This window comes from Kogia breviceps, chromosome 9, assembly GCF_026419965.1.
Source record: "Kogia breviceps isolate mKogBre1 chromosome 9, mKogBre1 haplotype 1, whole genome shotgun sequence".
Taxonomy (NCBI): Eukaryota; Metazoa; Chordata; class Mammalia; order Artiodactyla; family Physeteridae; genus Kogia; species Kogia breviceps.
In genome coordinates this window covers 19,533,467-19,549,325 of record NC_081318.1, presented here as the reverse complement: position 1 = coordinate 19,549,325, position 15,859 = coordinate 19,533,467, and the positions used below count along the sequence as shown (strand labels likewise).

Below are 15,859 nucleotides of genomic sequence, written 5' to 3'. Positions count from 1 at the left end.
CCAAATCTGGGTAATCCACTGTGGGTCTTGTAGGAATTTAGAGAGATGACCGGAGATAGACTGGTCAGGGAAGGTTTTGTGTATTTGGTAGGATGGCTCTTTAAGGAAGGCTGGACTTCAGGCGAGTGGGCAGATCATTCTTGGTATAGGTGTAACAGGCACGTATGCCAACAGTGAGTACCTTACTGAATTTCCATATACACAGTTTGTACAGAGGGGTGTAAAATGTGATCAGATAGACAGAAACCAGACTCCGAAGAGCCTTAGATGAATTCAGTTGAAATCTTCTTTGCGGACCCCTTAAAGAAAGGAACAGCTTTGTCCTTGTGCTTTGTATTCTCCGCGCCTCTAAATCTCATTATCTCCCAGTCTTAACAATATTCCCCTCAAATCCTAAGGGAAATGTACTTAACATAGTTCCTGGCACTCAGTAGGTACAAAATAAATGTTAATCAAGTCTGAATCTGCACTTGTTATTCCTAAGTAATCCATTTTGAATGAACTATAAGCAAACATTGTTTTTTTGTAGGTGTGTCAATGTTCACAGATAAGGGATAACCAGTATGAAGGAGTCTCTAGTAACTGAACTGCTAATTGGAAATTCTGGGTTGTGGCCACTTAATTGAATAAACTGTCTCCAGAGAGCAATCTGGGTCTTTTCCAAGATGCATTAACTCTTTCAGGTCATTTAGGGTAGCGCTTACCTCATTGGAGCAGAAATTTAATAAATGATATTCCTGTGATGTGAGTAAAGTAATGTACCTCAAAAAGCCTGAAGTTTCACCATGGGTGTTATAGTTCTACTCCAAGGAGCTTGCCTGTGAATGTAAAACATCAATAAGTAGCTGCCCTTTCAAACATCTTACTTTCAATTTAGGTAACCCACTAGGGAGCATCTACTTTGTTCAAGGCACTGTGCTAGACGTTAACAGGGACACAAAAAAAGGCATGGCTTGCACTGAGAGGCAGGAGAGAAGGCAAATAACCACAAGATGAAATCCTTGAGAGATACAAACTACAGTGTGGGTTTTAATGAGAGAGTGATACCGTAGTTAACAGTTAAGATAAACAGTTAAGATAGATGGTAACCTCCCAGAAGGTAGGGACCGTGGCTTGTTCACACAATGTGCTCATTCATGTTTATTCTCTCTGTTGGGAGTTTAGGAGATAAACAGAGGAAAAGTTAAATATATATACATACACACATGTATTGGTAAAATATTAGCTGGATCAATCAGAAGCTCCCCCCCCCCACAATTTTCACACATGTGCTTTTTTTCCCCCCCGTGAGATACGAATTATTAATGTCTGATGTTAATCTAAAATGAGTATGTTAAAGATGTGAAAACCAGAAAAAAAGCCGGCATCTTTTGGAGATTTGCTCCCTGATTGTCTGATAGTCTCAATTTGTCTGTCAGCCTACTGATGCAATATTGACCTTCAGGTAGTAAAGAGGATAAGAGAAGTCTGTTCTACCTGCCAGCACATGTTACACATTTATATCTGTTGTGAGGATAGAGACAGCTAGTTGTTATCATAAGACTAAGGGCGAGTAACATAAAAGGACCACTGTGGGAGAAAAGAAGGTAGAGATAACACCACAGAAAGATAAAACTTCCAAGGTGTAACACCAGCCTCTGCTTCCTCACGCATGGGGTTGGCATCTCCACTGGGCATGTGGGTTGTGATTAGTAACATCTGGATGGTGAACGTGTAATTTGTAAAAAAAATCAATCAAGGTAACACTTAAATTCACTTTCTCGAACTCATTCTCCCATGCTTGATTAATGATAGAGGTAGTTACAAGCAGGGGGAAAAAAGGATAAACTCAGACATGACAAAAACCCTTAGGACTTATTTATGGGACAGGAAATTATCTAGGTTAACTAAATGGTAATTATGTAAAATCAGCAAAGAGGAAATGAGGCTGCAGAAGTCAGTGGGCTGTGGAAGGTGCTGAATGACAGGAGGATATACAGGTTGATTCTGCTTGCAAGGAGGACACCATTGAAGGATTGGGGCCAGAGAATGATGGCACTGAGCTCTGTGTTAGTGAGCGCAGTGGGTTGTGGGATAGATTGTCCCGCGAGGTGTAAGGCGGGACGAGCAGTTGGGAGGCTGTTGTACTCAGCTGTGTCAAGGATAATGAGGATCAGATTTAAAGACATGAGGGTAGGAATGAAAACACTTAAAAGAGGAAGTGGACCTGAGATGTGTGGTATAATATAGGACTTGGCAGTTGATTTGGAGAACAAGCCTGAGAAGAGTCAGCTAGCTACAGATTGTGACCCTGGGAGGTCAGAGAAATGACAATGGTGTTAACAAAGAGGGAAACCAAGAGGACCTTTCTTTCTTCCTTCTTTCCCCCTCTTCCTCCTTTGGAAGAGAGGTGATAATAAAGAGTTTGCTTGGTCAGGGTGTTTGTTGACCCCATGCCCGGATACTCTCAATATCTGTTGTGCTGTTTTCACGTTCTTACTGTGATAAGACCCTCTTGCAGGCAATGACAGTGCATCTTTGGCGCTTGGGAGAAAGTATGATGGTAGAGGGAGATTTGGGAATCATCTGGCACGAAGATATAACTAAAATGGAAGAGAACAAGAGTAAGAGTAAGGATATCGAACTTCAGATAGTTAAGAAGAAAAATGTGGTAGTCAGTCTCAGGGAAATGAAAGAAAAAATGTCAAAAGTTTAGAGATGAATATTAGCAGGAGCCTGAATTTAGTGATTGAGATCTTTACTGTAGCGAGAAGGGGAGGAGGAAAGAAGAAGGAGAAGAATGATATCAGTGAGAAGATGATGAGGATATAGAGATAATTTTATTTATTTATTTAATAACATTTATAAAGTGTTTGCTATGCCCCAGGTTATGTTCAAAGTGATTTACAGCATTAACTCATTTAATCCTGATGATAGTTCTGTGGGAGTAGGTAATATTATTCCTGTTTTAAAGATGAGGAACCAAGGTTCTCAGGCACAGAGAGGTAATATCTTAGTTACCTGGTTCCTGGAATGCATTTTAAAAAAACAACAAATTTCTGAGCCTTATCCTCAGAGATAATAATAGCCTGTTACGAGCCAAGCATTTTATGTATGTTATTTTAGTTTTCATATTAATTCTGTGAAGTAGATTCTATTACCCATATTTCACAGTTGAGGGAGATACAGTTTAGCAAGATTAAGTAACTTGCCAAGGTCACATTGCTAGTAAGTGGTAGAACTGGTTTTAAGCACAGACTTTTTGTGTTTCTGAATTGTCCTCTCAATTTGCAGTTCTAAGGTGGGGTGCATGAATCTGTATTTTAAAATAGTTCTCCGGGCCTCCCTGGTGGCGCAGTGGATGAGAGTCCATCTGCCGATGCATGGGACACCAGTTCGTGCCCCGGTCCGGGAAGATCCCACATGCTGCGGAGCAGCTGGGCCCATGAGCCGTGGCCGCTGAGCCTGCGCGTCCGGAGCCTGTGCTGCGCAACGGGAGAGGCCACAGCAGTGAGAGGCCCGCGTGCAGCAAAAAAAAAAAAAAAAAAAAAAAAAAAAGTTCTCCAAGTGATTCCTATGTATAGACCAGTCCTTCTAGAATTTTAGCACAAACTAAGAAGGAAGAGGTGTATGTATTTTTGGGGAGGAGGTAAAACACTGTGGTCAGAGAGGAGAATTTGGAATTAGAGACGTTGGAAATGGAGTATTTCTAATGCAGAAAGAATGTCAAAGAGTAAATAGAGGTCATTGGATTGAGGAGACTGAGAAAGACTGTGTAATGGTAAAAAGGAGTCATTAATATATTCTGATGAAACTTGTGAGTCATAGTACAGAGTAAAACTGTAACAGCAGCTACCATTTTTGTAATGGTGTAAGAAAACCATGGAGGTTGTGTCAACTTTGATGAGAAAAGGGGAGAAAGAGGCATAAATATGTAGAATGAACTTTAAAATACATTTTAGTGAAATGGGCAGAGAATGAAGCTGCAGTTAGGGATGTGCCTTTGGGCATTGAGACCACTTCTGTGTCTTCCCCTGGCATGGTCTTCTCTTCTATTTTCTGTGGGTAAGCTATAAATAAAAAATCATGAAAATACTGTGGGATCCAAAATGCATGGAGGGAAAACAGAGAATTGAAATAAGTAGAAAATTCAACACTTATAGTTGGAGATTTCAATACTCCTTTAAGATAATTAATGGAACAGCTGGACAGAAAACATACAAAACATGGGCTACACTATCAAGCACCATGACTTAAAGTGACATAGACGGTGCACCCTACTTAACACCATCAGAATACAGATTCTTTCATGTCCGTCAATTATACTCCATGATAGATCATATACTAGACTATGAAGTTAAGTCTCAATACATTTAAAAGGATTGAAATCACACAAAGTATGTTCTCCATACATAACAGAATTAAATAAACAACAAATTTTGGCACTTCTCAAATATTTGGAAGTAAAACAACAAACTTCTGAATATGCCATGGGTGTAAGAAGAAAGACCTAAGATCAACAATCAAAGTTTCCACCCTAAGAGCTAGAAAAAGGAGGGGGCAAAAAAAAAATCAAACCCAAAGCAAGCAGAAGGAAAAAATGATAAAGATTAGAGTGAAAAATCAAATAAAAGTCAGAGGAACAATACAAAAAAGTAATGAAACTAAAAGTTGGTTCTTTGAGAAGATCAAAAATTGATAAATCTTTAGCTAGACTTATAAATTTAAAAGGAGAGAAATCTCAAAAAAATGCCAAAATCAGGAATGAAAGAGGAGACATCACTGTAGACCATATAGATATTAAAAAGATTATAATGCCTAACTTTATGCCAATGACCACAATTATGCCAGCTAGACCACCTAGATGAAGTGGACAAATTCCTAGAAAGAAACAAAATACCAAAACTGGTTCAAGAAGAAATAGAAAATCTAAATTGTCCTGTAACAAATACAGGCATACCTCATTTAATTGCAGTTTGCTTGGTTGAGCTTTGCAGATACTGCATTTTTTAAAAGTTGGAGGTTTGTGGCAACCCTGTGTTGAGCAAGTCTATCAGTGCTATATGTTCAATAGCATTATTTTTAAATTAGGGTATGTACATTTTTTTCAGACATAATGCTGTTGCACATGTATAGTGTAAACATAGATTTTACATGTGCTGTGAAACCAAAAAAATTCATGTGACTCTCTTTATTACGATATTCACTTTATTGGAATGGTCTGGAACCGAACCCATGTTATCTTCAAATTATGCCTATCAATTAAATAATTAAAAAATTTCCTACACATACAAAAGTACACAAATGTTTTATCAAACATTTGAAAAAGCAATAATATCAATTCTTTGCAAACTCCTTCAGAAAACAGAGATGAGAAACACTTTTCAACACATCTATGAGTCCATTATTACCCTGATAAAAATTCGAGATAGCAGAGGAGACTATAGAGCAATGTCCTTCGTGAACATAGATGCAAAAATCTCAAATGAAATACTAGTAAATTGAATCCATCAACATGTGGATACATACCACATGTATGAATGTATGTGGCATGTGTTACATACCACAAGTGGGATTTATTTTAAAAAATCAATGAATGTAATATACCACATACCACATTCACAGAATAAAGGAAAAACCTTCATAATTATCTCAATAGACACAGGAAAGCACTTGACCCCATTGATGACTAAAAAAACAAAACAAAAGCAAAAACCTTCAGTAAACTAGAACTAGAAAGGAACTTTCTCTGTCTGATAAAAGTCTCTGTGAAAAACCTGCAGGTACCATCATAAGGGAACTTTCTGAAGCGTTTAGGGGTGTTCTATAATGATTGTAGTGATGGTTGCACAACTGTATACATTTACTTAAAAGCTGTTCAGCCGCACATGACATTAGGTGAATTTTATGGTATATAAATTGTACCTCAACAAAGCTGTTTTAAGAATATTATGGGATAAAATCAGATTACAAATATTCGAAGATATATGTCCTTCACAGTATCCTTCAGAGAACTTGTAGAAAAACCCTTAACAGTCCTAATGGAAGTTAATTAGTGTATAAATCATGGAAATCTCATCAACATTATTTCCCCTTTCACAATTATGTATTTGAGGCTAGGCATGAATATTCATATGCTTCACGAGGGATTATATTCCAAACTAAATTTATTATCCCTATCAAGCTCATTTTTCCTGCATTCCTGATCATTGTTCTTGAACCACAGTGTTTCGTCCCTCACATGTGCAGTCTTCTAGCATTTTAAAATTTCTCTTCTTTCCTTCGTAGAATACCTGCTTAAATTTTTTCATTTTTTTCCTCTGCATCAACTCACAAATGTATCCCTAATTGCAAAATCTCATTACCACTACTTTAGTTTAAAATCCTTTCTTTAAAAAATTTCAACTATCATGGTAGTTTTTTTTTTCTTGTCCCCTTCCCTTTATCTTATTACCTTAATCATTCATTTTCCCCCAAATCCCATTACCTTCTAATCTATTATTGTATATGCCAGCAGATTAATTTACTTAGAGTGTGTTTATCAACATTTTATTTACCTATTGAAAGCTTTTTACTGCCCTCCTCATTCTGTACTTGACTTCAATACCTGAGCCTGGTGTTAGAGGCCCTGAGAAGTTTGTGCGTTTACCACCTTTCCAGGCTTACCTCTCAGACTTCATTTTTATGTTACCTGAACTATTTTCAGTTCACTGAAGACACCTGGAATTTCCCCAGCACTGTTTATTTATTCTGTTCTTTCTGCCATTTTTTTTTTGGACTTTTACACATTATAAGATTTTATTTATGTCCTACGATCTTGTAACTTTTTTATTGTTCTACTTGGGATCAATCTTGTCCTTCTATAAATTGCTCACAACAGTTTCTTTGACCTGATGCTTCCCACTTTCTCCCATGTACTGTAGTCATTCATGTTTGTCTCTATAAGCACGTTGAGGGAAGGATTGATGGATTGATTGATTTGGCTTTTAATTCACTTAAATTTTTAATTTATATATAGTAAAATTCACTTGTTTTAATATCAGGGAAGGATTTTTTTTTTTTAGTCTTGTTTTTATATCCAGGATAATACCTTGCATATTTTACGTATTACGTAAATACATTTAATTTAAAATAAATGAAAACTTTATTCTGAAAGCTATCTAAAACTGGGGTTTCTTTGTTAAAAGCTCTTCTGTTGGAGGTGTGGGGGGAGGTAAATGTGAGCTCTTTGAGACTCTGCTTGTCAGGGCTTTGACAGGGGACCAGGAAATACTTGTATAGTCTTGGAATTTTTTCGTCTGTTTTACTTCGAACACTAAGGAACTATTCACAAGACCATACATAGTAGTTTTAATGATACAATTGCCATTGATAATGAGTATAATGAAGCAGGCAGCCATTCCATTTGCAGAATGACTGTTTATTTTTCTTTTGGCTTTCTTACTGCAGAATACTTTAGTCCTTATACAATGGGGAAATGAGACTTTCAAAAGATAACTTTTGTTTTTTCTTTGTCACTAATATTTCATCCATTAGCAACCTTACGGGGGAAATCTGATAGTTTGTAGTAATTTTAAATGGTGGTCCTAGTTTTAGAAAATATTGTTGCTTTGTTTCAGTGTTACTCTTTAATATTTTCTGGAATCAAGGTGATAGTTTGAGGGGCATATTAACCTGATTTTGCACCTCCTCCACCTCTGGATTTCTCTTTTCAAATTCTGGGCCTCCTGGTCTCCCTTGGCTAGTCTTTGCCTCCTCCATCCAGTGAGACTAGTTTCTGCTTGTTTTTTTCCCCTGCTCCATGGGTGCTGGAAGGGGTTCTCTGGGAAGAACCCAGAGGAACTAGTGTGCTTCCTTTCTCCTCTTAGGGATCATAGCCAACAGTTTTTGCCTAATTTGGCTCCTCTCCAGGGCCTTCAAATTCTTATTTTTTTAATATGTTTTTTCAGCTGTTCTAATTATCATCAGTATGAGAGATAGTCCAAGGAAGCTACTGTGCTGTTCCTGGAACAAAAACTCCTGGGCATCTGTATTTTTTTTTTTTTGTGGTACGTGGGCCTCTCACTGCTGTGGCCTCTCCCATTGACGAGCACAGGCTCTGGATGCGCAGGCTCAGCGGCCATAGCTCAGGGGCCCAGCCACGGCATGTGGGATCTTCCCGGACCAAGGCATGAACCCGTGTCCCCAGCATCGGCAGGCGGACTCTCAACCACTGTGCCACCAGGGAAGCCCTGGGCATCTGTATTTTAAAAGAGCAAATTATTAAAAATTACAATATTTATTGTAGGCACAGTCAAGATATTGCACAAGAAAGTTGAGCCTTACTTCATATTGGGAGCTCAAGGGGATTTTTTTTTCACCTTAGAATTGCTCCCATCATGAAGCAATCTAGTTCTCAGATTCACAGTGGGGGGTGGGTGCAGGTAGGGGGACACATACACAGTATGGCTTTGCTGTAAATCATCAAACATTTGAAGGTAATAGTCAGGAGAATTGGTTTCCTAGTTGCAGAGATTGAAATCTGTGCAAACCACTACTCCCATTTTTATCAGATACCAGTGTTTTACAAAAATAGTATTTGTGATATAAATGTCACTGGATGCATATTAGTATATAATTGTTTATCCATAGATAGCTTAGTGAAGAAACAAAAACTCATTCAAGTTATCATAAGGAAAAAATAAGGAAAACATACTAAAGACTATAAGGCTATATTGTAGAACCCAAGGGTAGAGAGTCTAAGACCTTATCAGCGACTGGATTTGAGACCTTTGCACTATGAATAACTTAAGGTTGCAACCTTTGAATCTGTCTCCTGTGGGTCTCCTCTTTCTCTCTGGTCATCTGGTTCATTATTTTCTCTCTGCGGATTGGCTGTCTTTGATTTTTCATCCACATGGTAAAAGGTGGTTGCCCCAAAGTATTTACATCTCCTCACTTACATTGATGAGCACAGACCATATCCCACTAACACATTCCTGGGAAAGAGAATCTGATTGGCTAAGTGAGGGTTGGCTGTTTCCCTGGTGAAGTAGGCTCTGACCTAGAGGGTGGGATCCCGGGCCTGGCTACCCAAGTCCATTGTGTGGTTGGGGAACCGTCCTTAGATGAGGCCAAGATTTTGTAAGCTGGGAAGATACTAAAAAGGATCTACCACATTAAGTATCTAGAAGGATCTGAGTGTTTCAGTGAGTAGCTACTTGGATAAATGCAGAGGCTGAAGACAGGAGATGTGTTAATTCTAAGTCTGTAAATCCCACATTTATTTTTAGAAAATTCTATGTGTATAACCACAAGCAGCCATAGGCAATATGTTAAATAAAGAGGATTAAATGGTAAATGAGGGGTCCATTCAGAATGATATTACCAATGTTAGAGCATGTTATAAATCTCAAAATCTTGGCTCTGCTTTATATATCATGGGATTACTGACTATCATCTTAACAACTGCTAATCAGTCTTATAGTAGAAGAGATGACTGACCACTCCAATTTTTATGCTCTATTAAAGCATCACATTTCTTTGCCTCTACCACAGAACCATCTAACATGTTAGATACTAAAAAAATCAGTGAATCGTGATATCACTGGTGTATATAGAGTTTTCAGGTGCTTTTCAACTGTGTTTTCATGTTTCTTGTCTTCAGTTTTACAAATACCTTTTAAGTTAAACTTAAAACACAAATAAACTATGACTTTTCATTTTTTTGAACTCTTGATCAACAAGAAATAGCAATTCCTGGTACTTAAAAAGAGAAAGAAATGAATGAGATATGAAGGAATTTAGAGGCAGCAAGAACACACACGGGATTATCTTCTACAGATTTTCTGTGGGCAGAATGTATTTGGTATTATATGTAATGCCCTTTGCCCCAGAATTCCAATCTTGGGTGATTTCCCCCAGGCAAAAGACAAACTGTAAAGCTTATTTCTTTTCATAAAAATGGAAATTTGAACTCATCCGTGAGTGCTTAGGATATTTATGTACAATTTGGAAGATGCAGTATGTTACCCACAATGATGTAGAATCACCAAGAAATGATATGGCTATATTTTAATACCAGACATCTGGTGTTTGTGTCAAGACTTTGTAGTAGAAGATTTAGCGTAATTCAAACACATTTTCAGGCATCTTAGAAGTAGGGGCTTGCTTGTTCTTTGAGATATTAAAAAATGCACTTTTACCAATTTGAGCGTCAACATAAAACTCTGCCCGTTTTAAAGCAGTATTTTTCAACTGGTGGTGAATGTTATTAGGAAAAAGAGGCAAACACAATGAAGGAAACAAACATCGCAAAGCCTGTGGTTAAAATTGCTTTACTCACAGGGTAGATTTTTGTACTCTGGACTCTTTCTACTTTGGAGACTGTCTCTAATTTGCATATAATGATATATACATCAACGCTTCTTATCACATGCTTTTTCAAATTCAGTGGTTCCCTATATTTTTTGATTCACTGATAGGTTGCATGGCTCTGTGGTGGAAATGAAGAAATACAATGCTTTAAGGAATAGAAAAAATCCTCATATTTATCAATGGTGAGGTGTCTTTTCATTAAATAATAACTAATATTCTTAGGCAGTTTGGGATGAATAATTTTTTTTAATGATGTGTAAAGTGGATACTTGAGCTCAGAAAAGGGGACAGCTGACTTAGAGTGGCCTGGGAAAGGAGTGGTTGAAGAGGGAACACTGGAACTGTTTTTTTGGAAGGGTCTGTTAGGAGTTAGGAGAGAGGGTAATCTAGGGTAGGCCTTCCAGAAACGAGGGGGCCCCGGCATATTCAGGAGAAAGTTAACTAGGTGATCTTGATTGGAGTGTTGGGTTCATGTTAGGGAGAATAAGATGTGATTGGAGTATTGAGGTCAGATAGTTGTAGATGATGAGGAGCCTTGTGATGGTAGCATCAACTGTGTTTTTTATTTTGTTTGTTTCTTGTTTTTAATTTTTATTGGAGTGTAGTTGATTTACAATGTTGTTGTGTTACTTTTAGGTGTACAGTGAAGTGAAGCTGTTATACATATACATATCAAGATATCCACTGTTTTTTAGATTCTTTTCCCGTATAGCCCATTACACAGTATAGAGTTCCCTTATACAGTAGGTCCTTATTAGTGATCTATTATATCTATCCTTATTAGCTATCTATTTTATATATAGTAGTGTGTATATGCCAATCCCAGTCTCCCAATTTATCCTCCCCCCACTTACCCCCTAGTAACCATAAGTTTGTTTTCTACATCTGGAACTATTTTGTAGATAAATTCATTTGTACCCTTTTTTTGGAGCAGCTGAGTAAGAGACGGGGAGGCAGAAAACTAAAGGAGGAAAACTGCCTGAGGTGAGCTAAGGTAGTGGCTGTCAGAACGGACCAGAATGGGCAAACTTATAGAGTTGAGGTAGAGTGATTAATGAATTTGGACACTAACTCCTTTGTGGATACAAAGAATAAGGAAACGTATTAAAGACAGTTCTGAAGTTTTAAACCTGGAGATCAGTGAGAATAAGAAAATACTAAAAAACAAAGTTGGCAGAAGGAATTACTGATTTTATGGGGAGATGATTTAGGTTTCAGAATTTTGGGTTGATTTTATCAGTGAAATAGGTGAATAGGTCAGGCATGCACTCACAGATTGGGACTGGAGCTTGGGAGAGGATTGAGGGATAAAAACCACATCATGGTAAGAGAAATAATACATGTGGAGGCTGCTTTTTAAAGTTTAGAACCTAAAGATAAAAAGGAAATAAGATTATAGATCTTGAGGACCAAAGCAAGATTTTTGTGGAGAGGGTAGAAATCGTACATTTGTGTAGATAGAAAGGGAGAAGCTGGTGAATAGAAATAGACTAAGAATCCTGAGAGCTAATAATTAAGGGGACTTCATTGATGTGGAGAAAAAGGAACAGTGATCGTAAAATACCTGGATTTAAGAATGCTTTTTAGTTAGGTCCTGGTTAGTCGATATTTTATTGTAAAAGGACAGTCATTGAATTTTAGGACAATAATTACCTCGACAGAATTACTTGGTGTAGTGTGTCTTCAAGCTCTGGTAGAAACATAATTCTGTCATATTGGTGTAATAACCACCGTTTGAGTGAAACCAGGGCATTTGTAGACATCTTTCTGTGTTGAAATTTGAAAGATATCAGCAAGTTGAAATTCTTTTCTGATTTACTAGCCTTCTTTTGATCACAGATTCCTGCAAACCTTATTAGCATCAGTGCCAAAACTACAAGATAATTGAGTCCATCACTGGAATTGTTACTAAAGTAGAGACCCAATTCAGTATTCTCCCTGACTGTTGTGCAGTTTCGGTGATACAGTAACAGAGATAGTACTTGTCATTATATTACTTCATCAGCTTGCTGAGTAATACTCCAGTGGCCTCGTAAATAAATAAAAACACATTGACCAATCTCTTAACATGTTTTATGCTTTCCCAGCGAACTCTTCATGGTACAGAAAATGAAATAAAGTCCATTTACTGCCACCCATAGTCATTCTCATTGATAGTTTTTATGCTCTTAGTGAGAATGGAGTGTCATGGGGAAGAGAAGAGACTGTGGAGTCAACTAAACCTGAGCTGAAATCCTGGCCTGTTATTGTGTAATTATAAGGCCTTAGGCTAGTCCCTCTCTCCTCCCTCCCCTTTTCCCTCCCTCCCCTCCTTCCTCCGTCTTTGGAGTTTTTTTAAAGAGCATTTTAAAGTTCAAAGCAAAATTGAGGGGGAGAGTACAGGGATTTTGCCATTAGCTCCTGCCTCCACACATGCATATAGGCTCGTTTCTTAATACCACTAATTCTCAGTTTCTTCATCTCTAAATTGCAATTAGTAATACTTACTTCATAGATTTGAGGATTGAGTAAGATCATGTTTTTAAAATGTCTGATATTTGATAAGTACTCAGTAATGTGTATGTGCTTATAATATAGACATAATTGGCTTTAAAACTTACTTGGAGCAATATATTCACAGGGGTGCTTCATAAATGTTTAGATGATAATGCTTGATATGACCCTCACATCTCTATTGAATGAATGAATGATTATATACATATATGCAAGGATAATAGTTATATGGGACCCTGATTCTGAAAAGCTTTCACTTCAGTCATGGGTAGAGTTGTTTGTCTACATGTACTGTATACCACTTGGTTATCTTAAAATTTTAAATGTGGCAAGTGATTACAGAAATGAGTTGATCTATTGACGATAGCCAGGACATGGAAGCAACCTAAGTGTCCATCAACAGATGAATGGATGAAGAAGATGTGGCACATATATACAATGGAATATTACTCAGCCATAAAAAGAAATGAAACTGAGTTATCTGTAATGAGGTGGATAGACCTGGAGTCTGTCATACAGAGTGAAGTAAGTCAGAAGGAGAAAAACAAATACCGTATGCTAACACATATATATGGAACCTAAGAAAAAAAAAATGTCATGAAGAGATTAGTGGTAGGACGGGAATAAAACACAGACCTACTAGAGCATGGACTTGAGGATATGGGGAGGGGGAAGGGTAAGCTGTGACGAAGTGAGAGGGGGCAGGGACATATACACACTACCAAATGTAAAACAGATAGCTAGTGGGAAGCTGCCGCGTAGCACAGGGAGATCACCTCTGTGCTTTGTGTCCACCTAGAGGGGTGGGATAGGGAGGGTGGGGGGGAGGTTGACGCAAGAGGGGAGAGATATGGGAACATATGTGTATGTATAACTGATTCGCTTTGTTGTAAAGGAGAAACTAACACACCATTGTAAAACAGTTATACTCCAGTAAAGATGTTAGAAATAAAAATAAAAATAAATAAAAAAGAAAGAAATGAGTTGAGTTGACAATCTTAGGAATCCGGGTTAGACAATCTTAGGAACCATGGTGATTTGTGTTCCATATCTGCTCTTTTCTTTCACAACACTGGGAACTTTTTACACTTGTCTTAGAAATAGTACAACCGATTCTAGCCCAGGCCCCCAAACCCCTGAGGCTCTAAAGTGGATTGATTTTTATAAGCAGGACCTGCTGGCAGTAGTGATCAAAAAAGCTGTTGCTTTTGTTGCTTTGAAACTCTGAAGATGAGTAGTGGGCCCTAGAAATTATTTGCGGCTCAGGACCACTTAGTCTGCTGTGGGCTACGCTAACCTGGTTGGCTGGTTGTTAGGGTGCTGGTCCAGTTCCTTGTCTATAACCCGAGAACTGATTCTCCTGATAAAGTTTTGTGCTTTCAAGGAGGTAAAATATCTAAATGGATTGGCCCCTTGCCTGCAATATAGTAAGCCCTCAGTAGATGTTATGTTATCGCTGCTGCTGCCGTTGCCATTTGGAATAATGAGGATTAAACTATGACTAAAGGAGTATATTGATTAACTCACCCAGCCCAGTGCCTGACACATAGTAGACCCTCAATAAAAATGTTCCCTTTACCCCCATGTACAAATGCTCGCTATATACTGTAACCGTTCGCAGTTTTAGGAGTAGGTGGCAAATGGCTGACTTTCTGGCTGTAATGAATCTTCCCTTAGGTCTACAGCTAGAAATATGAATAGCTAGGTTAATATCCTTCTGAATGTCGAGGAGCTTTTAGAATTATGTTTCCATGGTTCTAAAATTGCTTTTTCTTAATAGCACATCATAAATGTGTGTGTTAAGCTGTTTGTCTGCTTGTACAGATGCTGTTGACTGAGTACTTGGATATGAAAAATACTCGTGCAGCCTCTGAACCCTCAGCTCAACTAAGTTATGCCAGCACTGGGCGCGAGTGTGCAGCCTTTTTTGCCAAGAAGAAACCTCAAAGGCCCAAAAATTCTCTTTTCAAGTAAGTATCTCCCAGCTGGTAAGATAGGTGTCAAGATGTGTTAGAACCCAGTAGAACTTTTTTCTACTTTATTGACAGCCATTACTTCACCCATTTAAAGTTGATTTGAAATAATTGATAGAAAGTGACTACATGTTCAACTTTGTGTACTTCCGTTTTCCGTAAGGGAGGTGACTTTTGGAATATGGTTACTGGACTATCTAGAACTTTTAATAAAAAAATTCTGGAATTTGTTTCTGGGGAGTCATATAAAATGAAGAGAAATGAAATTCTCCCCTTGTTTCTGGGAAATTTTATTTGAAATGAAAGGAAATGGAATATTTCAGCCTTTGGAAAGCCCCAAGTGCCAAGAAACAACCTTTGTTAGTAAAGTTGCGCAAATCTCTCTAGCTAAGTAGTATTGGGTTTTACTTGATTTAGTAAAAGAGCAATGTGGAAATTCTTTTTTTTTTTCAAATTACAATTAGCTACGCTCATCTGGCCACATATCCTAAGTATATGTCATTTGGTAACAGGTAATATTATTGTTAACATTAATAATAATAATTTTAACAGCTACCATTGCTTGAGTGCTTACTATGTACCAGGCACTGTGGTAAATGAGTTTCTCAGAAGAATCTCAATCAAACATAGTTTGATTCAGATTATGCCAAATTTGGGCAGCAGGCTAGTGTTTAATGCTTACTGAGTCCTTACTAAGTGCTAGCCAAGGCATAAAGCCATTTTCATGGATTGTCTCATGGATTTATTCATTCTAACAATCTAATGGGTTTGGGTTCTATTTTTCATCCTCTGTTACACGTTAAAAATAATTGAGGCGCATGCACAGAAACATATAATTCAGAAAAGAAGACAGACAAGTAAATAATTAGTGATAGTTCCATGTAGTAAAATATATGAGATGAGCACGTGGTATTAGTGGAGGTTAGGAAGGGACTCTCAATCAGGATCAGCTCTTAAGCCTCTCAGGAAACTTCACACTACCCTTCTGGGAGCAAAGCCAACTCTTCTACTGAGTTAACAGTGCCTTGGGAATCAAAGGCTACCAAACACTACCTATG

The 15,859-nt window shown here is 37.8% G+C and overlaps 1 protein-coding gene across 1 annotated transcript in view; it reads left to right on the top strand.

Annotated features, from left to right (window-relative positions):
* The window catches only part of EXOC4 (exocyst complex component 4), an 826,096-nt gene that overhangs the window by 217,733 nt on the left and 592,504 nt on the right, over positions 1-15,859 (top strand). The window contains exon 8 of the mRNA XM_059074406.2: positions 14,653-14,798. Coding sequence (XP_058930389.1) covers positions 14,653-14,798 — 146 coding nt within the window. The remainder of the gene's footprint in view (positions 1-14,652; positions 14,799-15,859) is intronic.